Genomic DNA, 27719 nt, shown 5'->3' on the forward strand with positions numbered 1-27719 from the left:
TGTAACTCCAATTGGGTTGAAACTATAGGTAGTTCGGGATGTGTTATATTATATTTATACTTTTACTACTTTTACATCTTCTTCTACTAGCAAAATTTGACATAAAATGCACTCAGATTGACTTCAAACTATAGGCACGGACAAAGTCCCCAAAGTTAGGTTGACCCTAGACAAGTTATTTTATGATGACGTCATCAATGGTCTTATGAGGTCATCTTAAAGGTGTATATTTTAAGATTTTATACCTCGAGAAACTGAAGTCCGATTGGGTCGGAACTTGGTCTGAACGTAGACAGGTACGTGTTACAGACAAAAATTGATTGACGTCATGATGACGTCATCATGGGTGCCGATATGTCACTAAAGGAAGTCTAATTCACAAGTTTGACAGTGAGTCAGTCAGTGAGGGAATCGTTTAGTCAGTCAGTCAGTGAGACAGGTCACAAAGAGGACTGGCCCAGCAAAATCCACTTAAATTTTTTGTTTCACCGGGCTACCGTATTTCTGCTGACACACACTGCCTGCATTAATTGAGTGTTCAAGGGCAAAGGTTTCATAGGCTCACTGGCATGGATAACCTAGTAATTTGAAGTGAAACTTGTTTTTCAATAATAACCTTATTTATGCGGGTCCATGATCAATGAAAGATCAAGAAGAGAGCAATATTGGAATCGCACCCTAATTATCTCCTTGCATCAAAGAGTTTCGACGAATGCAAGATGATAAAAAAATCCCTAGAACTGTCCAGGTACGGTGTGGAACATGGCGGGAGGGGGGGGGGGCTGGTACTAATTGCTTTTTCAGAGTGTTGCTTGTATTCGATATAATTTAATGCATACTTGCTATTTCGGAGTGTTGCTTGTATTCGATATTATTTTATGCATACTTGCTATTTCAGAGTTACTTGTAAAGCAATTCTTTTATTGAATTCTTTTGCCACAAAGACCAGGTTTGCCCTCGATCGAATACAAAAGCCGTATTCAAAAGGTTTATCTCAGGCCAAGGAGACATTTCAAAGTTGTATTAGTCACACTTGCGGGGATTCCACTTACTTCCACAGGTTACCTTCAACCTTTTAACGGTTGACTGAGTGTATAGAGTTACGCTCCATTCATCCACATCGTGGTAAAATGAAACGGAAAATGGATCAATGTCATAAAAAGTCTCACCAAATATCCTACAAAAGAAGCCGGGGTGGTTATTGGAAATTCATTTGTGTCCTGCAGACGGGGGTTTGGCAGGGTGCAGCTCTATTTGTCAGGCTCGCCTACACAGACATTACTACAGAAAACCTGCCCCACTTGCGCACGTATAGGCCCAAGCCGAATACTCTGCACTTGAACGTTGGTGCAGTGTGGTGGACCATGGCGCGCCTGTTGCTGCTGCTTTTAGCGGCCATGTGCTCGGCGGCTTCGGCCCAGTACTGGGATCCGAACATGGAGGAGGGCCGGCAGGTGATGGTCAACCTGATGGCCTGGAAATGGACGGACATTGCCGATGAATGCGAGAGGTAGGTGGAGTTTAGCAAAGTTGTTTTATAACAAAGTTTATCGGCAGTACATAGCTACGTGCACAGATCAGCTGTTCCTACTTCCAATTTAAACCACTTAGCTATGCCCCACATTTTGGTGAGGTGGTACTATATACATGTACATCCAATTTAAGTGCCGTTCAAGAGTATTTAGCCCTATCAAGCAGTTGGTGGTATGGCAGGGGCGTCCCATACATGTATAGCCATTTTGTGTCCATAAGGATATGAAAGCACACGAACTTCGCAACCGGTTCTTATAGTAATAAACTGAACGAGATAAAAACACACCTGAGACCTGTTTTAAAATAACTTTCATATCCACCCAACCTGCGGACCAAAAGCCCGCATAATGCTTTGCAGCTACACGTACTGACAACATGTTTTAGTGATATTCCTTGTATAGAGCTCTTACACAAATACCTCTGAAGTAGACATTCCGTTATCATGAAGCAACCTTAAGTCCAAAAGTTGACTATGAATAGTAATTGATCAAAACGTGCTCAACAAACCGAACTCTTTAGAGTTTATTTCTTAATATACGGTAAAGGTCGCAACAAAATGTGGACTCTCTGTATGCCTCACAGCTGATCCATACTCGGTATTTACGTGAATTGTTCTCGCGTACATTTTACTCAATTGTTCAACTCAACCACAATTTCCTACTTCCTTTTAAACCATCCAGTCATATATTTCCTTGTTGGGTGGTTAACACTGAAAATGTTATCAGCATAACGCGATCATTATAAGGCAAAAGATATTGTGATAGATGGTTGAATGTTATTTGGCTATATCAGATGGATTATCGTGGAAGTTTTCAGGCCCAGTAAAGTAGAAGAATTTTTCTGCCATCTTGGAAAATCCTCCATCCTGGGGGGGGGGGGGAGGGGAGAAGATAAAAAGGCCGCCTTTTTTTTTTTTTTTTTTTTTTAACAAGACGGAGAACATTTGTTTTACTCGGCCTAATATTTATCAGCTAAGCTGCTGTGATAAGATTCGACATGACCGTCAATCGATTCGCAAAGCCAGTCCTGGACATAGGATGACGGTGTACAGTTCAGAGTTGAAGTATTGGTTAAATAATTTTAGAAGATAATAAAGTTTATGCATGCTGGGAGTCATTGACCATGTACTCGTTTACTACAAGGAGGGTGAGGCCATTGGCGGATCCAGGATTTTCCAAGGGGGGAGGGGAGGATTGGCTGGGGTTTCGAAGTCCAAGACCTTATATAAAAAGTTGGGGTGGATGAGGCACTGCAGTCAACGCATATAAAGAAAATGACCTGAAGCAATGTATCAAGATTTGCAATAGTTAGTGATGACATTATTCAGGGAACTAAAGGACTATTTAAATTGGAATTTTATCCAAATATTTAACATTGGTCATTCGGCTGAGGGATGGTTACAGCCATCGCAACGTATCATGCCCTTGGATCTGCCCCCGGAGCCCGTGAGATTTATCAGAAAAGAGACCTTTTTTTCAAAAATGGGTGGGACTGGGTTCTCGTGCGAGGGAGTAAATATACTCGAACGAAACACCATTATTGGAACTTAATTGAGGCCGCAGGTTGCACATGCCAAACGAAGAATCTCTCGCATCCTGTGGTGGATCACTCCACGTTCAGCCGCTGACTAATGTTACGATACTTTCAAAATGGGGCCTAAAATAAAATTTAAAAAGAATGCTTAAGTTCCAAAAATAATGTTTTCTCAAATTGCCTTAGAATGCAAGAGTAAGCACCGTAGATTTTTCGGAGGCATGCCCCGGACCCCATAGCACGCCTTCACTCAGTTCAACCCCTCCATAATTATCAACACCCCCCCCCCCCCCCCGTTTCCGGAAAGCTAGATCCGCCCCTGGCATCGGTACTGCGTCGGCTGCTGAGCCTATACACGTTCAAATCAAATGGAGTAGCCGCAGCTTGTCAGCCCAGCCAGGCTCATTTTCAACCCATCAGTGTAAAAGGCCCTTAGCTTTCTCAGTCCTTGGACCAACTCAAAATTGCGCAACTTGTTGTTTCCGTGCGAGTGTGCTTCAGTTGGATTGCTTGGCATATTTTGTTTAGCAGGGTTGCTAACAAAAACCCACTGTTTGACTATAGACCAATCCGGGCACTCTTTCACTTCTATCACGAAGACACCTTTGATGGCGAGAGCATATTGTTTGCTGTTGTTAAGATAGTCTAGTCCGTCACGGGGTAGCTGCTTTGTACAATGGCGCTCACAATCATGGTTTTTCCATTGAAGGGGCGTCGAGAGTGCTTTCATTACGCGCCCGGTTTCGTCTATAATCAATGAGAGCTACAGCTATAGTGAGGCGTAACTTTTACTTTGCTCATTATACCTCTAACTTTTTGGAGCTCTCATTTTGGAAAACAAAAACAAAAAAGAACAAGCGCAAGTGCCAATATGCTCTGGGCCGGTTCCGGAATGTCTCACTTCATACGCAAAATAGACGCGCATGCGCATCGATCGAGACAAAGGGGCGTGTTCCGAAAAATTTTGCCAAAAGTGCATTTACTGGCGACGGCATTGCATTTGGTCATTTTTTGGTCAATTGGTAGTTATATTTTATGGGGAACTTAGAGGGCCCATTTTTGGTAAATTTTGCGGGGACAGACCTATCGACCGACCGACCGAGCCAGATCTCAAGAATTGTAGGGTTGATGACCCGGGCCCAACTAGACCTTATTATAACAGCGCTAGGAGAAAAAATCTGAGCTAATCCTGTAAGCACAGAAACCTTAGTTATACGGAGAGTACGCAATGTACATACGTACATGTGTAGCCCGTCAAATATGCTAACCGTAAGCACGGAATTTTCTTCTACAATAAGCGGGGATTTTTCGAAATTGGTATTGGTAAGCAGATTCGTAAACTTAGGTACCGGGCCCAACACTGCCGCGTGCGCACAACCCGTAAGCAGGGAGTGTCGAAGTGACCTTTACCGCATGCACGTTTCGCGAAGCATTGTGTTTCCTTCAGAAAAGTCTGCGATAGAGTTTAGCGAGTCACAAGCGACCTTGAATAAAGCGGTTGGGGACAAGAGACACATTTTTCGAAGGCGGATTGCTTCCACGAATTCAGCGAGCAGAAAAAGATATCGGATGGCTTTATACAAGGCAAGATCACGCGATAACCATGACCTTGTGCACACAACGCTGAACTTCCCTGTGCATGTGCCAGCAAACCATCACACTGGAAAAAGATGTGGCGATTTTAACCGATTACAATCTCACTCTGATCTTTTAAATAACTTATACTCCATCATTTTGAACACAATTGTTTCCATTGCATTTCTTATTTTGTCAATGAACAGTAATGTATCTCTGCAACTCAAACTTCCAGTCGCCAGCTTGTATACACGCAGGGGCGGAGGAACCGGGGGAGGGGCAGGGTGTCACTCCCCCCCCCCCCCCCCCCCCCCGTTTTCCCAGGCCAGTAAAAGTGCCCCTTTCGCGGCTATTAATGTGCCCCCTTGAGATAAAGACAAAACTGCCCCTCAAACGCACACGTATGAAAGGATATGATTGCGCTACAAATACAATTGTCTTCTCTCTTGCAATGCAAAACTTCCCCTCACAAACTCAAGTTGTACCCCTCTCGCATTAACAAGATTGCGCACCTTATCGAGATTGAAAATTACCCCTCGAAAACAAAAATACCCCTCTCGCAATGTGCTAGATGGAAAATTGGCCATCAAAAACAATAGTGCGATAACTACTCGAGATGGAAAACTGCCCCTCGAAAGCAAAGTTTTAAAAATGGTCTCTCTATATATACATAACTCTACTAGTTACTAACAGAAACACAAAGAGCAAGATGGACAACGTATTCATAATTTGTCTCTCGTCATGTAGGTTTATAGCGAAATGAACGGGACCATATTCTTTTCCTCTACTTTCACACCGACGGAAGGTGCCCCTTGTTTCTGAGCAAGTGCCCCTTTTTGGTGTTGCCCCCCCCCCCTCGTTCTGCCGCCCCTGTATATACGATTGTAGGCTGGACCCGAAAGTCCAGCCTTTCATGTCCTCTGACTGACTGACTGACGGTCACAGATTGACTAAGCCAATGACTGAGTCTCGGACTAACTGACTGACTCAATGAGTCTCTGAGTATATAAAAAAATGACCTAAACTATAGTTTTGATTGTTTTTCTTTCCGAATTTAAATAAACGAGAGAAGTCATCCGTCCTTTCACTGAGTCATCCAATACTACAGAACATCTGGCAACGTATTAGCCAATGCCTACATACATCAAAACAACACGTACACCATGCTAGGGTTACAGAAGAGCCGCCAGCATACGTTACCGTTATTGTCACGGATCTCCGTCCATATCAAGTTTAACAGTTTTAACCAAATAAATAATGCAATATCTTTGCGGAACCTATCAGTACGAGTGTCTGCAAAGATGCAACACACTATAGCAGATGGTTCTAACGTGTCGTGTGAACCTCTTGTTGGTATAGTTAACGCCGTCTGGTTTATCCGATGTCGATCCCATCAGACAAGAACGGCACCGCGCCTTCTGTCCCAATTAGAATTAATCCCACTTAAAGTTAAGGCCTAGTTCCATTTTATATAACATGGCATTATTTATTTTGTTCAAACTAAATTTCAGCCAACGTGGCGCTTCCAATTAATTTTTCGGAGGTGTATAATGCTACCAGAACATAGGTTTATTGGCAACGAGATAATGCCCGCTGAAGTATCCTTGGAATGAATTACCAAATGCACCGTGTGGTCTTTGTCACAATTTCAATAATAAACTAGAATTGTGTTTGTGGACAAACACGTAGCTGTTTAGACAATTGTTTTAATGACATCCGTCATGTAGAACCTCCATCCAAATCGGATATACATGTACATGTGCACCAAAAATATTGGGCTGTGAAGAAGTGAATTTGGTTCTAAATTAGCAAAATTTAGAAATCAATAAAAATTCGCATGATGACGTCATCATGACGTCAGTTTCATTTCAATGTATAACACATATCTGACAATGTATTTACACATTTTCAACCCAATTAGCTTTCTAGAACTCTGAAAATAGAAATTTAAATCATGCACTTTTAAGATGACGTTACATGACAAATGATGACGTAATTACGACGTCACTTGTTTAAGAACAATATTAGCTTGGGGTCTTGACGAAAAAACCTTAACGAAAACAAGTGGTGTTTCGGTGTCTACCAAAACAGCTAAAAAAATAATAATGCCATTATCGAGATCGTGGCTGACTATTAGCAGTATCGATTTAGGTTCTTTATATAAAACTCAGCCGCAGTGGCGCTTCATCAATTGCTTTCATTTTGCCGAGGTTTTTAAGCCACCAGGTACATGTAATAGTATATTGGCTGTGACATTTTTATGTCAGCTACATTGTTCATAAAATATCCGCCAAATTGTTACACTAAAAGTCTTTTACTCAATTTTTTCCTCAACATGATCGATCTTTGAGCATTGAAATCACCACATAAAGCTCAAAGGGCTGGTAAAACTCATTTAGTCATTCAGACATTCTTTTACAGCCGTGCGTCTCAGAAAGGTCGTAAGATCCACATAAAATGCACTATCCATAACAGTTGTTATTTCTTTAAAAAAACCAGTAATGCTCGATGGAAAATAAACCGTCAACGAAAAACGTACAAACACAACAGGTGCGCTAAAAGAAAGTATCACTATGTGTATAGAATCAGGGTCGTCTGCGGGTTTTTTACGAAGTTTTCTAACTAAATGGACCTTAACTAAAAACTGTACGATCAATGCCCTTACTGCTAGAAATATAAAGGTTCGCACAAGTCACGAATTCCAATTGAGTGCCAGTTAAATAACTGGCACGATTTATTATTTACGATTTATCAAGTCCAAAAATGGACAGCAAAAATATTGACCCATGTAAGATCTTGGGTTGGTCGCTTGATCCCCCCACCACCATCCCTAACTAATGGCCTGGGAAATTCATCAGAAAGGCAAACGTTCAGCCTCGCCGACGGTACAATTTTTTTTAATTTTTTTTTTACCTTTGTGTTAGTTTCTTTCACTCTTTCCATCAGTCTCCTAAACGATAAACAACCTGTCATCCCGTTGAGCGATCACGTACATTTCTATGGCGTGGGGGCCGTGAAACGAGGACAATATCTTCTTTTCAGTGAAATTGTTGGTTTGTTGAACTCTATTCAAATTGGTTTGCGCAAGGTTAAGCGCCGCATCGTGCGATCACCATCCTTCATTGAGATTCGTGCAGAAAACGCGATTACCCTGACTGGGGTCGAAAGCCTTTTGTGGCCGAATCAATTGAAGCCCTTTCAAGCAAGGAGAGTTTACCTGTTCACGACCGGCCGTCATGAGTTGCGCCAAACTAAGTTATACCGAAGATTAGCTTAGAATTAAAGGGCCCATGTAATGTAATTTTTTAATGCAATCCTTGAAAACGCACCTTTGTGTCCCATTTAACCCTATTTGCAATTTTCACTTTGCCATTTTCAAGGGTATTTTGGAGCCTTTTGGGTTGTTATGCTAATGCGAATTTCCATATTCATAACCAAAATATGGGATGTCATTTCAAGCAGAAACCTCAGTGTTGCAGCTATTTCTGCATCACAAGTTGCCAGAATTTTGGATTCTTTGCTGTCCTTAATGTTCTTTTCTTTGGTGAATCGTTGTTGTGTCAGTACATGACAATAAGCCAATGAGCACACTTTTCTCCCAATGCTCCACTGAGCACAATTTTGGATTCACAATTGTAACAGAAAACCCCTAAACTGAACAGTGTCTTCCTGAAATGGCATCACAGCAACAGCGCCCTCAGTTGTCTGGAAAAGCATGGACGATTTTAATTGTCTTATAGAAGTGCACTTTTTAATCAAATTAACAAAACAGGGATGTCAAATACTTTTCATACATTTAAGAGGAGTAGAAAGTTGCACAAAATATGTTCCTAAGAAAAATTCATTGCATGGACCCTTTAAGTGCAACATTTCGAACAATTCCTCAGTGTATTCAATGACAGGAGTGCATAAAGTAATTCGCTTGTACGAAAGCAAATTACATGTTGGTTGAATTGAGTCGCTCAAACTACAATTTGGTTCGCCGTGCGACTCTGGAAATGAAGTCACTCTGATACGGGTGTAAGGAACTCCATTCAGGGACACAGAATTCCCCCATCCTCCCCCCCCCCCAAAAAAAAATTCCCAATCTGTCCAACCGCAAAATTTTACGAATAGCGATATCGATCCCCGTATAAAGTTGCAATTACAAAACAGAGATTGGCTAAAACGAATAATTGTTTAATACGATCCCAGATAATACCAGTTTTAGCACTGAGGTAACATGTGGAAGTATAAGTAAACTGTACAGTAAGGTCTAAAGTGGATTACAATAGGACCGATGAGATGTCCTTGGAAATGCGAAGAAAACAAGTGCAACTTTAATGCAACAGTAAAGCTGCCAATAGGGCATAATAACCGGGAATGGAATTTTAAAGGTCCCAATTTAATTCTTTGCTGGATTTTATTCCCCGATTGAACGGGGGGGGGGGGGGGACATAGGTAGACGGAAAGACGACACGACCACTTACAGACGGGTCTCTTCAAATTGCTTTTGATTCGAAAAGTCAATCCAGTTCTAATAAAGTCGTATGTTTCCTATTGAAGTCGACATGAATGACTTTGCTCAATAAGCACTTAATTTTTTTTACACAGACAGAGCTTCAGTCGGCTGATGAATCAAGTTTAGGCAGACATAATATTCCATACGATACCGGGTTGCATGTTTGTGAAACAAACAAAATGTGTTCTACTGATATGAGCGCGCATATACATGTTTATAACACCTCACCCACAGATTCTGTGTCTTGATTGGCTGAGAGCGAGTCACATGGTCCTTTCTATTTTTGATATCTTTCAGTGCACGGCCAAAAGTACTATGCCCGTAGCAAACAAAGTACTATATCATTAGCAAACAAAGTACTATACCATGGCGCAGTATTTGTGTGCAAATGCATGCTGGTGTGCGCGTTGAGCAATGCGCGTGGCGCGTATTTTTCTCAAGAGAGCACGCCACAGAGTTGGGTTCAAACATTTCGTGAAGGGGGGGGGGTTGGAAGAGAGGAATACATTTCCCACCAATTTTGTATTAAAATTGAATTTTATTTTAGTTGTGTTCAGATTTAAATAATGTAAAATATTAAAACCAAGCAGAATCTGTGGGTGAAGTGTTATAAAACAAATATTGAATGCTTTATCTCGTGGTGAAGTAAAACTAGCCTCCCTCGGTGATCCATGGATCATTCTATTTTCCCTCGGCTTCGCCTCGGGAAAATAGAATGTCCATGGATCACCTCGGCAGGCTAGTTTTACCACACCACTCAAAGCATTCAATATTTGTATACTGTTCCTTTGATGTGCAGGTATCTTGGTCCTAACGGCTTCGGAGGCGTTCAGATCTCGCCGCCCAACGAACATGCCGTGTTGGAGCATCCATATCAACCATGGTGGCAGCGCTACCTGCCGGTGAGCTACGAGCTCCAGAGCCGCTCGGGCACCGAAGATGAGCTCCGGGACATGGTCAACAGATGCAACTTGGCGGGCGTCCGAATCTACGCAGATGTTGTCATCAACCACATGGCCAGCGGAGGTAAGATGGTGGTTGTGCGGAATTCTTCGAAAGCCACTGAAACAGTAGCCAATGCTCGATATCGTAATCAATTTTATATCTAAATATTGCACTTAGATGTGCAGCATTATGTGCACCAAGGTCAACTGTGGTCCAATGGGGGCGCTGTGGTCCAATGGTTACGGTGACCACAAATTCGTATCCTTGTGGAGACACACACACACAATAGGGAACAAAACATTGTAAAGGTCTCCACAGGGCAATTTCTATAGATGAATAGGTCTCCACAAGGTTTTCACGAAATAGATATATGGGTTTTACTCAAAAACTAGGAATTTCCAAGGTGGGTTGATCCGTCGCAAATGGAAGAGTTTTAGAAAAGGGATATCAAGTCCAAATTTCAGCCAAGGAAACTGATTCTGGTTAAAATAAGAGCATTTTGAAACTTCACTTTCAAATTGAACACTTTACTACACGAGAACAAAGAAATGTCTCCACAAGGATACAAATTTTAGAATGGGTGTTCGACTTGTGTGCCGTGGTACATGGGTTCGAATCCTGGCAGTGGGGACATGGTGCTTGTGCTTTTGAGCAAGGCACTTTACCATTATTGCTTCTCCTACGGATGGGATGTAAAGTCGTAGGTCCCGTGTGTTGTGTAATGCACGTTAAAAAAAAAAACAGTAACACTTGTCGCTAAGAGAAGGGGTTTGCCCCGGTGTTTCTGGCAGTGGCTGCAATATGCGCCGCAGCACCTAGCAAAAAGGTGCTACATGATTGGTCTCATATGTTCATATAATCATTACCTGTCTTTGGTTGCATTCTCCCCGGCGCTTTGTATCCTTTGGAAAAGGCGCTTTATAAATATGGTAATTATTATTATTTACTATTAACTAGAACTGCTAATTGACACTAAAATGACTTCTTTTTTGACCACTTTACCAAAAAAACCAAATTGTGAGACTGATTTACCACAAATTCTTTGTAACTTCTTAATACATTTTAACATTTTTTTTAACAGAAATGGCAAAAGGTTCTGCTGACAATTTATACGACCCCAAAACATTGAGCTATCCACAAGTTCCCTATGCTTCCGAGGACTTCAGTGTTTACAACCTTAAATGTCCAAGCAAGAGTGGCGGCATCGAAGACCACAAGAATGAAAAGGAGGTCTTCAACTGCAACCTGGCCGGTCTTCCTGACCTAGATACCTCCGTTCACCATGTAAGGTATACCATTGCCAAGTACATGAACACGTTAATCGATATTGGTGTGGCAGGTTTTCGTGTAAGCAACGCTGAGCACATCTGGCCGAGCGACCTGGCTGCTATTTACGATTCTCTACATGATTTGAGCACAACCTTCTTTAAGGCCGGTCGCAGACCGTTCATATTCCAAGAAGTTAACACAGTGGGCGCGAATGCTGACGTTATCAAGCCTATAGAGTACCTAGAGATGGGAAGCGTGACTGAATTTGAATTTGGTCAGATTGTGTCAGAGGCTGTTGGATCTGGAGGCTCCAAGATGACACTGTCCGACTTAGGTAATATGGAAGATGAGTTCTTCCTGATTCCAAGCTCCGGCGCAGTAGCATTTGTGGACAATCCCGATACACAACGCGCAGATGCCATCACCTACAAGGAGTCACGTCTGTATGTGGTGGCGAACGCATTTATGTTGGCATATCCTTACGGTATCACTCGTGTAATGAGCAGTTTTGATTTTGGCTCGTATGACGAAGGCCCTCCATCGGACGAAAGTGGCGCCATCCTGTCTCCAATCATCAACGAAGACGGTTCTTGTGGAAACTGGTGGGTTTGCGAACACCGTTGGCCGCCGGTGAAAAACATGATTGCTTTCAGGAATGTTGCAGATGGTCAACCGCTTTCCAACTGGTGGAGCAACGACAATCAGCAAGTTGCTTTTGGTCGTGGTGATAAAGCATTCATTGTCCTGAACAACGAGAAGGCCAAGTTCTCTGAGTTTTTGTATACAGGACTGCCGTCTGGAGAGTATTGTGACATCATCAGTGGTGACTTTGACTCGCAGTCCCGCCGGTGCATTGGACCGGTAATAAGTGTTGACGTCAACGGCTTTGCTACTTTCACTCTGAATGAGGGTGGACCTCCTGTGGCTGCAATTCACGTTAACGCTATCGTCAGTGACAAAGACACTGAACAAATCGTTCCTGACAATGACTCTCTACCCCCAACTGAAGCTGTGGATGTGAGTAGCCCTGATATGAAACGCACTACCATATTTATTTATAAACCAACAGCTTACGGTCAGAATCTGTTCTTACGCGGCGGTATGGGCGAAGGATGCACAGATGACTGTGATGTCCCTATCAGACACATAACACCTGGTGACAATGCACAGTACAATGCCTGGAAGACCGGTGATAACGTCCTAGATTGGTATGGTGCAGAAGACGGACAGGACACTTACGAAAACATCTCGGCTGAAGGAACACCACTCGTCTGGACCACAAATGACCAAAGCAACGGCGCCAGCGTGGCCACAGATGGTTATGGCTATACGCCTCTGAACCAGTGGGGAGATCACTACTGGATGGTCGATCTAGAAATCGACTGTTCTAAGACCAATAGTGGCTGGTTTGAGTTGAAGGGATTCCTGGTGAACGGAGGATGGGAGAATGATGTTTCTCAGGACGAGTCGTGCCAGGGACACCCTGGAGGAAATAAACCATCCACAGGTGGCAACCACTTTGCAAGATGCGGCTTCGTCAACGTCTTCAAGTTTGAGGAAAGCGAATGTACTATCGACGGTTACACACAAGAGCCAAGTGAGATGCCTAGTGAGATGACGAATATACCACCAACCCCACCTCCGATTCCACCGATTCCGCCAACTAGCCAAATTCCATCCAGTGATACAACTCCAAATCAACCAAGTGCTGACAATCCATCGGGTGATGAGACAAGTCCTTCCGATGCGAGTGCTCCTAGTTCCACGACAGAGCGTACCACGATATTCATGTACAAGCCAACAAATTTCGGTCAGAATTTGTTCGTTCGTGGGGGTCTTACCAAGGACTGCGCCGATGACTGTGATGTCCCCATCACACATATTACACCCGGCGAAAATGCACAGTACAATGCCTGGAAAACCGGAGACAATAACCTGGACTGGAATGGTGCAGAGGAGGGACAGAATGCCTACGAAAACATTGCAGCTCAAGGAACGCCTCTCGTCTGGACCACCAATGATCCTAGCTACGCCGCCAATGTGGACGCGGACGGTTACGGCTACACGCCTCTTAACCAGTGGGGAGATCACTACTGGATGGTCGACCTGGAAATCGACTGTTCCAAGACTGACGGTGGCTGGTTTGAGTTGAAGGGATTTCTGATGAACGGACAGGGATGGGAGAGTGATGTTTCTCAGGACGAAACTTGTCAGGGCTCCGCTGGAGGTAGCAAACCATTCACCAGCAACAACCATTTTGCAATATGTGGCTTCGTCAACGTCTTCAAGTTTGATGAGAATGAATGTACCATTAATCAATACAAACAGGAATCCAGTAGAGCCATTCAGAGCGACTCTGGTGCAACCCCAAGTGCTGACAATCCATCGGGTGATGAGACAAGTCCTTCCGATGCGAGTGCTCCTAGTTCCACGACAGAGCGTACCACGATATTCATGTACAAGCCAACAAATTTCGGTCAGAATTTGTTCGTTCGTGGGGGTCTTACCAAGGACTGCGCCGATGCCTGTGATGTCCCCATCACACATATTACACCCGGCGAAAATGCACAGTACAATGCCTGGAAAACCGGAGACAATAACCTGGACTGGAATGGTGCAGAGGAGGGACAGAATGCCTACGAAAACATTGCGGCTCAAGGAACGCCTCTCGTCTGGACCACAAATGATCCTAGCTACGCCGCCAATGTGGACGCGGACGGTTACGGCTACACGCCTCTTAACCAGTGGGGAGATCACTACTGGATGGTCGACCTGGAAATCGACTGTTCCAAGACAGACGGTGGCTGGTTTGAGTTGAAGGGATTTCTGATGAACGGACAGGGATGGGAGAGTGATGTTTCTCAGGACGAAACTTGTCAGGGCTCCGCTGGAGGTAGCAAACCATTCACCAGCAACAACCATTTTGCAAGATGTGGCTTCGTCAACGTCTTCAAGTTTGATGAGAATGAATGTACCATTAACCAATACGAACAGGAATCCAGTAGAGCCATTCAGAGCGACTCTGGTGCAACCCCAAGTGCTGACAATCCATCGGGTGATGAGACAAGTCCTTCCGATGCGAGTGCTCCTAGTTCCACGACAGAGCGTACCACGATATTCATGTACAAGCCAACAAATTTCGGTCAGAATTTGTTCGTTCGTGGGGGTCTTACCAAGGACTGCGCCGATGCCTGTGATGTCCCCATCACACATATTACACCCGGCGAAAATGCACAGTACAATGCCTGGAAAACCGGAGACAATAACCTGGACTGGAATGGTGCAGAGGAGGGACAGAATGCCTATGAAAACATTGCGGCTCAAGGAACGCCTCTCGTCTGGACCACCAATGATCCTAGCTACGCCGCCAATGTGGACACGGACGGTTACGGCTACACGCCTCTTAACCAGTGGGGAGATCACTACTGGATGGTCGACCTGGAAATCGACTGTTCCAAGACAGACAGTGGCTGGTTTGAGTTGAAGGGATTTCTGATGAACGGACAGGGATGGGAGACTGATGTTTCTCAGGACGAAACTTGTCAGGGCTCCGCTGGAGGAAGCAAACCATTCACCAGCAACAACCATTTTGCAAGATGTGGCTTCGTCAACGTCTTCAAGTTTGAGGAGAATGAATGTGCCATTAACGAATACGAACAGGAATCCAGTAGAGCCATTCAAGCGACTCTGGCGCAACCCCAAGTGCTGACAATCCATCGGGTGATGAGACAAGTCCTTCCGATGCGAGTGCTCCTAGTTCCACGACAGAGCGTACCACGATATTCATGTACAAGCCAACAAATTTCGGTCAGAATTTGTTCATTCGTGGGGGTCTTACCAAGGACTGCGCCGATGCCTGTGATGTCCCCATCACACATATTACACCCGGCGAAAATGCACAGTACAATGCCTGGAAAACCGGAGACAATAACCTGGACTGGAATGGTGCAGAGGAGGGACAGAATGCCTACGAAAACATTGCGGCTCAAGGAACGCCTCTCGTCTGGACCACCAATGATCCTAGCTACGCCGCCAATGTGGACGCGGACGGTTACGGCTACACGCCTCTTAACCAGTGGGGAGATCACTACTGGATGGTCGACCTGGAAATCGACTGTTCCAAGACAGACGGTGGCTGGTTTGAGTTGAAGGGATTTCTGATGAACGGACAGGGATGGGAGAGTGATGTTTCTCAGGACGAAACTTGTCAGGGCTCCGCTGGAGGTAGCAAACCATTCACCAGCAACAACCATTTTGCAAGATGTGGCTTCGTCAACGTCTTCAAGTTTGATGAGAATGAATGTACCATTAACCAATACGAACAGGAATCCAGTAGAGCCATTCAGAGCGACTCTGGTGCAACCCCAAGTGCTGACAATCCATCGGGTGATGAGACAAGTCCTTCCGATGCGAGTGCTCCTAGTTCCACGACAGAGCGTACCACGATATTCATGTACAAGCCAACAAATTTCGGTCAGAATTTGTTCGTTCGTGGGGGTCTTACCAAGGACTGCGCCGATGCCTGTGATGTCCCCATCACACATATTACACCCGGCGAAAATGCACAGTACAATGCCTGGAAAACCGGAGACAATAACCTGGACTGGAATGGTGCAGAGGAGGGACAGAATGCCTACGAAAACATTGCGGCTCAAGGAACGCCTCTCGTCTGGACCACCAATGATCCTAGCTACGCCGCCAATGTGGACGCGGACGGTTACGGCTACACGCCTCTTAACCAGTGGGGAGATCACTACTGGATGGTCGACCTGGAAATCGACTGTTCCAAGACAGACGGTGGCTGGTTTGAGTTGAAGGGATTTCTGATGAACGGACAGGGATGGGAGACTGATGTTTCTCAGGACGAAACTTGTCAGGGCTCCGCTGGAGGAAGCAAACCATTCACCAGCAACAACCATTTTGCAAGATGTGGCTTCGTCAACGTCTTCAAGTTTGAGGAGAATGAATGTGCCATTAACGAATACGAACAGGAATCCAGTAGAGCCATTCAGAGCGACTCTGGCGCAACCCCAAGTGCTGACAATCCATCGGGTGATGAGACAAGTCCTTCCGATGCGAGTGCTCCTAGTTCCACGACAGAGCGTACCACGATATTCATGTACAAGCCAACAAATTTCGGTCAGAATTTGTTCATTCGTGGGGGTCTTACCAAGGACTGCGCCGATGCCTGTGATGTCCCCATCACACATATTACACCCGGCGAAAATGCACAGTACAATGCCTGGAAAACCGGAGACAATAACCTGGACTGGAATGGTGCAGAGGAGGGACAGAATGCCTACGAAAACATTGCGGCTCAAGGAACGCCTCTCGTCTGGACCACCAATGATCCTAGCTACGCCGCCAATGTGGACGCGGACGGTTACGGCTACACGCCTCTTAACCAGTGGGGAGATCACTACTGGATGGTCGACCTGGAAATCGACTGTTCCAAGACAGACGGTGGCTGGTTTGAGTTGAAGGGATTTCTGATGAACGGACAGGGATGGGAGAGTGATGTTTCTCAGGACGAAACTTGTCAGGGCTCCGCTGGAGGTAACAAACCATTCACCAGCAACAACCATTTTGCAAGATGTGGCTTCGTCAACGTCTTCAAGTTTGAGGAGAATGAATGTACCATTAACCAATACGAACAGGAATCCAGTAGAGCCATTCAGAGCGACTCTGGTGCAACCCCAAGTGCTGACAATCCATCGGGTGATGAGACAAGTCCTTCCGATGCGAGTGCTCCTAGTTCCACGACAGAGCGTACCACGATATTCATGTACAAGCCAACAAATTTCGGTCAGAATTTGTTCGTTCGTGGGGGTCTTACCAAGGACTGCGCCGATGCCTGTGATGTCCCCATCACACATATTACACCCGGCGAAAATGCACAGTACAATGCCTGGAAAACCGGAGACAATAACCTGGACTGGAATGGTGCAGAGGAGGGACAGAATGCCTACGAAAACATTGCGGCTCAAGGAACGCCTCTCGTCTGGACCACCAATGATCCTAGCTACGCCGCCAATGTGGACGCGGACGGTTACGGCTACACGCCTCTTAACCAGTGGGGAGATCACTACTGGATGGTCGACCTGGAAATCGACTGTTCCAAGACAGACGGTGGCTGGTTTGAGTTGAAGGGATTTCTGATGAACGGACAGGGATGGGAGACTGATGTTTCTCAGGACGAAACTTGTCAGGGCTCCGCTGGAGGAAGCAAACCATTCACCAGCAACAACCATTTTGCAAGATGTGGCTTCGTCAACGTCTTCAAGTTTGATGAGAATGAATGTACCATTAACCAATACGAACAGGAATCCAGTAGAGCCATTCAGAGCGACTCTGGTGCAACCCCAAGTGCTGACAATCCATCGGGTGATGAGACAAGTCCTTCCGATGCGAGTGCTCCTAGTTCCACGACAGAGCGTACCACGATATTCATGTACAAGCCAACAAATTTCGGTCAGAATTTGTTCGTTCGTGGGGGTCTTACCAAGGACTGCGCCGATGCCTGTGATGTCCCCATCACACATATTACACCAGGCGAAAATGCACAGTACAATGCCTGGAAAACCGGAGACAATAACCTGGACTGGAATGGTGCAGAGGAGGGACAGAATGCCTACGAAAACATTGCGGCTCAAGGAACGCCTCTCGTCTGGACCACAAATGATCCTAGCTACGCCGCCAATGTGGACGCGGACGGTTACGGCTACACGCCTCTTAACCAGTGGGGAGATCACTACTGGATGGTCGACCTGGAAATCGACTGTTCCAAGACTGACGGTGGCTGGTTTGAGTTGAAGGGATTTCTGATGAACGGACAGGGATGGGAGAGTGATGTTTCTCAGGACGAAACTTGTCAGGGCTCCGCTGGAGGTAGCAAACCATTCACCAGCAACAACCATTTTGCAAGATGTGGCTTCGTCAACGTCTTCAAGTTTGATGAGAATGAATGTACCATTAATCAATACGAACAGGAATCGAGTAGAGCCATTCAGAGCGACTCTGGTGCAACCCCAAGTGCTGACAATCCATCGGGTGATGAGACAAGTCCTTCCGATGCGAGTGCTGCTAGTTCCACGACAGAGCGTACCACGATATTCATGTACAAGCCAACAAATTTCGGTCAGAATTTGTTCGTTCGTGGGGGTCTTACCAAGGACTGCGCCGATGCCTGTGATGTCCCCATCACACATATTACACCCGGCAAAAATGCACAGTACAATGCCTGGAAAACCGGAGACAATAACCTGGACTGGAATGGTGCAGAGGAGGGACAGAATGCCTATGAAAACATTGCGGCTCAAGGAACGCCTCTCGTCTGGACCACCAATGATCCTAGCTACGCCGCCAATGTGGACGTGGACGGTTACGGCTACACGCCTCTTAACCAGTGGGGAGATCACTACTGGATGGTCGACCTGGAAATCGACTGTTCAAAGACAGACGGTGAATGGTTTGAGTTGAAGGGATTTCTGATGAACGGACAGGGATGGGAGAGTGATGTTTCTCAGGACGAAACTTGTCAGGGCTCCGCTGGAGGTAGCAAACCATTCACCAGCAACAACCATTTTGCAAGATGTGGCTTCGTCAACGTCTTCAAGTTTGATGAGAATGAATGTACCATTAATCAATACGAACAGGAATCGAGTAGAGCCATTCAGAGCGACTCTGGTGCAACCCCAAGTGCTGACAATCCATCGGGTGATGAGACAAGTCCTTCCGATGCGAGTGCTGCTAGTTCCACGACAGAGCGTACCACGATATTCATGTACAAGCCAACAAATTTCGGTCAGAATTTGTTCGTTCGTGGGGGTCTTACCAAGGACTGCGCCGATGCCTGTGATGTCCCCATCACACATATTACACCCGGCGAAAATGCACAGTACAATGCCTGGAAAACCGGAGACAATAACCTGGACTGGAATGGTGCAGAGGAGGGACAGAATGCCTATGAAAACATTGCGGCTCAAGGAACGCCTCTCGTCTGGACCACCAATGATCCTAGCTACGCCGCCAATGTGGACGTGGACGGTTACGGCTACACGCCTCTTAACCAGTGGGGAGATCACTACTGGATGGTCGACCTGGAAATCGACTGTTCAAAGACAGACGGTGGCTGGTTTGAGTTGAAGGGATTTCTGATGAACGGACAGGGATGGGAGAGTGATGTTTCTCAGGACGAAACTTGTCAGGGCTCCGCTGGAGGAAGCAAACCATTCACCAGCAACAACCATTTTGCAAGATGTGGCTTCGTCAACGTCTTCAAGTTTGATGAGAATGAATGTACCATTAACCAATACGAACAGGAATCCAGTAGAGCCATTCAGAGCGACTCTGGTGCAACCCCAAGTGCTGACAATCCATCGGGTGATGAGACAAGTCCTTCCGATGTGAGTGCTCCTAGTTCCACGACAGAGCGTACCACGATATTCATGTACAAGCCAACAAATTTCGGTCAGAATTTGTTCGTTCGTGGGGGTCTTACCAAGGACTGCGCCGATGCCTGTGATGTCCCCATCACACATATTACACCAGGCGAAAATGCACAGTACAATGCCTGGAAAACCGGAGACAATAACCTGGACTGGAATGGTGCAGAGGAGGGACAGAATGCCTATGAAAACATTGCGGCTCAAGGAACGCCTCTCGTCTGGACCACCAATGATCCTAGCTACGCCGCCAATGTGGACACGGACGGTTACGGCTACACGCCTCTTAACCAGTGGGGAGATCACTACTGGATGGTCGACCTGGAAATCGACTGTTCCAAGACAGACGGTGGCTGGTTTGAGTTGAAGGGATTTCTGATGAACGGACAGGGATGGGAGACTGATGTTTCTCAGGACGACACTTGTCAGGGCTCCGCTGGAGGAAGCAAACCATTCACCAGCAACAACCATTTTGCAAGATGTGGCTTCGTCAACGTCTTCAAGTTTGAGGAGAATGAATGTGCCATTAACGAATACGAACAGGAATCCAGTAGAGCCATTCAGAGCGACTCTGGCGCAACCCCAAGTGCTGACAATCCATCGGGTGATGAGACAAGTCCTTCCGATGCGAGTGCTCCTAGTTCCACGACAGAGCGTACCACGATATTCATATACAAGCCAACAAATTTCGGTCAGAATTTGTTCATTCGTGGGGGTCTTACCAAGGACTGCGCCGATGCCTGTGATGTCCCCATCACACATATTACACCCGGCGAAAATGCACAGTACAATGCCTGGAAAACCGGAGACAATAACCTGGACTGGAATGGTGCAGAGGAGGGACAGAATGCCTACGAAAACATTGCGGCTCAAGGAACGCCTCTCGTCTGGACCACCAATGATCCTAGCTACGCCGCCAATGTGGACGCGGACGGTTACGGCTACACGCCTCTTAACCAGTGGGGAGATCACTACTGGATGGTCGACCTGGAAATCGACTGTTCCAAGACAGACGGTGGCTGGTTTGAGTTGAAGGGATTTCTGATGAACGGACAGGGATGGGAGAGTGATGTTTCTCAGGACGAAACTTGTCAGGGCTCCGCTGGAGGAAGCAAACCATTCACCAGCAACAACCATTTTGCAAGATGTGGCTTCGTCAACGTCTTCAAGTTTGAGGAGAATGAATGTGCCATTAACGAATACGAACAGGAATCCAGTAGAGCCATTCAGAGCGACTCTGGCGCAACCCCAAGTGCTGACAATCCATCGGGTGATGAGACAAGTCCTTCCGATGCGAGTGCTCCTAGTTCCACGACAGAGCGTACCACGATATTCATATACAAGCCAACAAATTTCGGTCAGAATTTGTTCATTCGTGGGGGTCTTACCAAGGACTGCGCCGATGCCTGTGATGTCCCCATCACACATATTACACCCGGCGAAAATGCACAGTACAATGCCTGGAAAACCGGAGACAATAACCTGGACTGGAATGGTGCAGAGGAGGGACAGAATGCCTATGAAAACATTGCGGCTCAAGGAACGCCTCTCGTCTGGACCACCAATGATCCTAGCTACGCCGCCAATGTGGACACGGACGGTTACGGCTACACGCCTCTTAACCAGTGGGGAGATCACTACTGGATGGTCGACCTGGAAATCGACTGTTCCAAGACAGACGGTGGCTGGTTTGAGTTGAAGGGATTTCTGATGAACGGACAGGGATGGGAGACTGATGTTTCTCAGGACGACACTTGTCAGGGCTCCGCTGGAGGAAGCAAACCATTCACCAGCAACAACCATTTTGCAAGATGTGGCTTCGTCAACGTCTTCAAGTTTGAGGAGAATGAATGTGCCATTAACGAATACGAACAGGAATCCAGTAGAGCCATTCAGAGCGACTCTGGCGCAACCCCAAGTGCTGACAATCCATCGGGTGATGAGACAAGTCCTTCCGATGCGAGTGCTCCTAGTTCCACGACAGAGCGTACCACGATATTCATATACAAGCCAACAAATTTCGGTCAGAATTTGTTCATTCGTGGGGGTCTTACCAAGGACTGCGCCGATGCCTGTGATGTCCCCATCACACATATTACACCCGGCGAAAATGCACAGTACAATGCCTGGAAAACCGGAGACAATAACCTGGACTGGAATGGTGCAGAGGAGGGACAGAATGCCTACGAAAACATTGCGGCTCAAGGAACGCCTCTCGTCTGGACCACCAATGATCCTAGCTACGCCGCCAATGTGGACGCGGACGGTTACGGCTACACGCCTCTTAACCAGTGGGGAGATCACTACTGGATGGTCGACCTGGAAATCGACTGTTCCAAGACAGACGGTGGCTGGTTTGAGTTGAAGGGATTTCTGATGAACGGACAGGGATGGGAGAGTGATGTTTCTCAGGACGAAACTTGTCAGGGCTCCGCTGGAGGAAGCAAACCATTCACCAGCAACAACCATTTTGCAAGATGTGGCTTCGTCAACGTCTTCAAGTTTGAGGAGAATGAATGTGCCATTAACGAATACGAACAGGAATCCAGTAGAGCCATTCAGAGCGACTCTGGTGCAACCCCAAGTGCTGACAATCCATCGGGTGATGAGACAAGTCCTTCCGATGCGAGTGCTCCTAGTTCCACGACAGAGCGTACCACGATATTCATGTACAAGCCAACAAATTTCGGTCAGAATTTGTTCGTTCGTGGGGGTCTTACCAAGGACTGCGCCGATGCCTGTGATGTCCCCATCACACATATTACACCCGGCGAAAATGCACAGTACAATGCCTGGAAAACCGGAGACAATAACCTGGACTGGAATGGTGCAGAGGAGGGACAGAATGCCTACGAAAACATTGCGGCTCAAGGAACGCCTCTCGTCTGGACCACAAATGATCCTAGCTACGCCGCCAATGTGGACGCGGACGGTTACGGCTACACGCCTCTTAACCAGTGGGGAGATCACTACTGGATGGTCGACCTGGAAATCGACTGTTCCAAGACTGACGGTGGCTGGTTTGAGTTGAAGGGATTTCTGATGAACGGACAGGGATGGGAGAGTGATGTTTCTCAGGACGAAACTTGTCAGGGCTCCGCTGGAGGAAGCAAACCATTCACCAGCAACAACCATTTTGCAAGATGTGGCTTCGTCAACGTCTTCAAGTTTGAGGAGAATGAATGTGCCATTAACGAATACGAACAGGAATCCAGTAGAGCCATTCAGAGCGACTCTGGCGCAACCCCAAGTGCTGACAATCCATCGGGTGATGAGACAAGTCCTTCCGATGCGAGTGCTCCTAGTTCCACGACAGAGCGTACCACGATATTCATGTACAAGCCAACAAATTTCGGTCAGAATTTGTTCATTCGTGGGGGTCTTACCAAGGACTGCGCCGATGCCTGTGATGTCCCCATCACACATATTACACCCGGCGAAAATGCACAGTACAATGCCTGGAAAACCGGAGACAATAACCTGGACTGGAATGGTGCAGAGGAGGGACAGAATGCCTATAAAAACATTGCGGCTCAAGGAACGCCTCTCGTCTGGACCACCAATGATCCTAGCTACGCCGCCAATGTGGACACGGACGGTTACGGCTACACGCCTCTTAACCAGTGGGGAGATCACTACTGGATGGTCGACCTGGAAATCGACTGTTCCAAGACAGACGGTGGCTGGTTTGAGTTGAAGGGATTTCTGATGAACGGACAGGGATGGGAGAGTGATGTTTCTCAGGACGAAACTTGTCAGGGCTCCGCTGGAGGAAGCAAACCATTCACCAGCAACAACCATTTTGCAAGATGTGGCTTCGTCAACGTCTTCAAGTTTGAGGAGAATGAATGTGCCATTAACGAATACGAACAGGAATCCAGTAGAGCCATTCAGAGCGACTCTGGCGCAACCCCAAGTGCTGACAATCCATCGGGTGATGAGACAAGTCCTTCCGATGCGAGTGCTCCTAGTTCCACGACAGAGCGTACCACGATATTCATGTACAAGCCAACAAATTTCGGTCAGAATTTGTTCGTTCGTGGGGGTCTTACCAAGGACTGCGCCGATGCCTGTGATGTCCCCATCACACATATTACATCCGGCGAAAATGCACAGTACAATGCCTGGAAAACCGGAGACAATAACCTGGACTGGAATGGTGCAGAGGAGGGACAGAATGCCTATGAAAACATTGCGGCTCAAGGAACGCCTCTCGTCTGGACCACCAATGATCCTAGCTACGCCGCCAATATGGACGCGGACGGTTACGGCTACACGCCTCTTAACCAGTGGGGAGATCACTACTGGATGGTCGACCTGGAAATCGACTGTTCCAAGACAGACGGTGGCTGGTTTGAGTTGAAGGGATTTCTGATGAACGGACAGGGATGGGAGAGTGATGTTTCTCAGGACGAAACTTGTCAGGGTTCCGCTGGAGGAAGCAAACCATTCACCAGCATCAACCATTTTGCAAGATGTGGCTTCGTCAACGTCTTCAAGTTTGAGGAGAGTGAATGCACCATTAACCAATACGAACAGGAATCAAGTAGAGCCATTCAGAGCGACTCTGGTGCAACCCCAAGTGCTGACAATCCATCGGGTGATGAGACAAGTCCTTCCGATGCTAGTGCTCCTAGTTCCACGACAGAGCGCACCACTATATTCATGTATAAGCTAGCCTATTTCGGTCAGAATTTGTTCATTCGTGGGGGTGCGACTGAAGGATGCACTGAAGCCTGTACCGTCCCTATCATACATGTTACACCTGGTAATAATCCACAGTACAATGCCTGGAAAACCGGTGATGCCATCCTAGACTGGTACGGTGCAGAGGAGGGGCAAAACTCCTATGAAAACATCCCAGCTGAAGGAACGCCTCTCATCTGGACCACGAATGACAAAAACAGCATCGCCAACGTGGCCACAGATGGGTTTGGCTACACGCCTCTTAACCAGTGGGGAGATCACTACTGGATGGTCGACCTGGAAATGGACTGCTCTAAGACAGATGGTGGGTGGTTTGAGCTGAAGGGGTTCCTGATGAATGGAGAGGGTTGGGAGAGTGATGTTTCTCAGATAGAGTCTTGCGAGGGCTCCGCCGGAGGCAGCAAACCTTTTACCAGTAACAACCACTTTGCCAGGTGCGGTTTCATCAACGTTTTCAAGTTCGCTGAAAACGGATGCATCATTGACACCCTGTAGTGCTTCAACTGGCCAATTCATAATCTAGGAATTTAACCCTACGTCAGAAGACAAAGTTTCTTTCATCCATAGATATAGATTATTGACAACAGTTCAAATGAAGCTTTAAGCATGATTTTTAGAATATAAATGTTAGTGTCATTCTTTTATGCGTACCGCGTTTCCACTACAAAGCTAGCTATGGTTATTTATTTTGACGTCAATGTAAACCTCCAAAAACACTATCAATTACAAAATATAAGTTAATTGCATAATGGTAAAAAGTGGGGATAAAAACGTGGGATGGTTCCACCCAGATTTTCAAGATGATTGCATGCCATTTTCTTTTTCAAGATAACCAGGACACGTTTGGTCTATAAACGGCAAAAGTAGAAGTCTCTTCCATTATGTATTCAACCTTTTACAGTTTTAGAATATTCACCACAGTACAGTGGATTAAAAACAAAAACTGAATAATGACAGTTAAAAACTGTCCAATATTGTTTAAAATGATTGATGTCATAGCCAAAGTGAATTAAGTGTGACAATATTGGTGGTGGTTTTGATTTTCTCTGTATAATTTCGGGTTAAATTAAGGGTTCGGGCTAAATTAAGGGTTTGTTATAAACTAGCAAAAGTTGATTGGTCAATTGTTTGCCATGGTGTTGGTTAGAAGTGGTTAAGGGTTAATTACATGTAGGCATGTTCAATATTAATTTTCTTTTCTTTATTTGTTTTTGCAATTTTTGGAAGCGGTCACTGTGCGTTATATAAATTGTTGGACACGAGAAATGGCAACTCGTATAAGCCGTTATCTTATTCCTTTCTGATATGAGACAAATACACTGCATGCCCGGTGCTATTTATTGTGTGAGTGCAATCAGTCTGAATCAGTTATAAAAAAAAATCAAATCTTGAATACTTTTAAGTGTGTAGTACTTTGGAAATGTTGATTAGATTAGGCCAAAAAAAGATCTGCTTCCGATTACATGGCATTCGAAAATACGGTAGGTAGGTAGGGAACTTTTGTTTTTTGCCAATTTTTTTGTGTACGATCATAAAGGAGGCGTCTGCGTGAAGTCAAGGGTAAAAGGTATAAAGTGATGGTTTTAGGTGGTTTTTTTTCTCATTTTCCAATAAAAAAAAAACTAGGGTAGGGGCTGTCAGAATAGGGTAGGTAGGGAAGCAGAATTTTTTTTTGGTTTTTGGGCGGGGCCTTATATTGGAAGAACCTCGGTTCGCACCCACCGCCAATTCCACGGCCGCCAATCCCTTCACAAAATACAGTGACGAAAAGGGAGACTTCCGAGGCATTGTGGGTAGCGTATTTATATTGCCATGACGAGTGCAAGGAAATTCTGCCCCTTGAGCAGGCGAAAGTGTTGAACCTGAGTCACTGGATAAACAAAATCTATCCAATGAAAGCTTGAGGAAATTATAGAGTTCATCAGCACTCTTGGATAGCGTGCAAGGCCTGAATAGGTGTCTTGTCCAGTGGGTTTCATTTAGTGTTGTTGACTGAAGCACAATAAAATCATATTTCTCTGCAAAAGAGTTGTGTTTGACAAGACCACTTTGTAAACAAAAAGGGAAAATGCCCAAACAGTTGTTCTTAAAATGGTCATTTTATAAATGTGGGGTCCACTTTTTTCCTGTCCCTGTGACATCATTCTGACATCTATGAATTTATAATTCTGATGAATACCTTGAATGCAGTCGTCCTCCCAGAGTTTGAATTCCTTCTTAATGATAGTTAAATGGCAATGGCAAGAAATTGTGACATGTTGGACCCTAAATTCATAGAATGGCCCATAAGACCTCGCAACATGCATAGCTCAAAGTAGTTAATACAATCAGTTTGATCAAAATTCAATAGGAGAATAGACATGTTAGACATTAAAGATTTCACGCTTTGTTTACATGCTCTTCATGCATGGGAGCCAGGTGAGGGACGACAGTAACCAAGCTCCCATGTGAAAGCACGCATGTAAACAGCGTCATTATGTTTCGGGTCCATCCAACTCCGGCTACATACCTCAACTCTTCACGAACTAGAATGTGAAGAGAATCAAACTGCATATTTAGCGTTGCTGAATGCATAACCAAGCAATTGGCATGGTTCCAGTAAGAAAACAAAGAACGTGGCAAAAGATCGTTAGGCTACGGCTGGTGCACAAAATGCACATTCCCGGCATGGAGTGCTCTGAAACTTGCGAAACTAAATTCAGGCCATCATTACTCACTCTTAAATAGCCAGCACAACTCTCCCAAAATTCCGTTGGGCAAAGCAAAGGTACTCAGTATTTAAGTTTGCCGACTCTTCAATATTTATAGGAGACATTGCTTACATATTTTGAGAGGGAAGTTAAGTGATTTCAAACTGGGGCTATAGAATCCAATATTCTCAGGGGCCCTTAGCAGGCCCCAGACCCCACGCCGCCATGGTCCAACTATTTGAAAAGACTGACCTCTTCATTCAGTGTCATTAGTCCGGCGGTTCAGTATGGGAAATGTGTAGGGGAAAAAAATCCATACTGGGCCACCACTCAGAGCTCCTGCACATGGGCCATGGCAGAAAAAAGTTAAAGTGTTTTAAAATCATTTTTGCACTTCTTAAATAGTGTTTCTTCATCAGGTTCACAACTTTTGGTACTTCTTAGGTCATGTTAAGGGATATGAGTGGTGGCCCAGTATGGAATTCTTTCCTAATTTAAACCCTACCTTGTTGGGTCGAACTC

General features: G+C 45.7%; 1 protein-coding gene across 1 annotated transcript; it reads left to right on the forward strand.

Moving 5' to 3' along the window:
* Nucleotides 1-1193: 1193 nt before the first annotated feature.
* LOC119736999 lies at nucleotides 1194-25769 on the forward strand. Its single transcript, XM_038211045.1, is given in 4 exon segments — nucleotides 1194-1510; nucleotides 9942-10168; nucleotides 11169-15061; nucleotides 15064-25769. Coding segments are annotated over 4 exon segments (14205 nt in total). The 5' UTR covers nucleotides 1194-1364; the 3' UTR covers nucleotides 25003-25769.
* The last annotated feature ends 1950 nt before the right edge of the window (nucleotides 25770-27719 follow it).

The sequence above is a fragment of the Patiria miniata genome, unplaced genomic scaffold, assembly GCF_015706575.1.
Source record: "Patiria miniata isolate m_02_andy unplaced genomic scaffold, ASM1570657v1 HiC_scaffold_3, whole genome shotgun sequence".
NCBI classification, from domain to species: Eukaryota; Metazoa; Echinodermata; class Asteroidea; order Valvatida; family Asterinidae; genus Patiria; species Patiria miniata.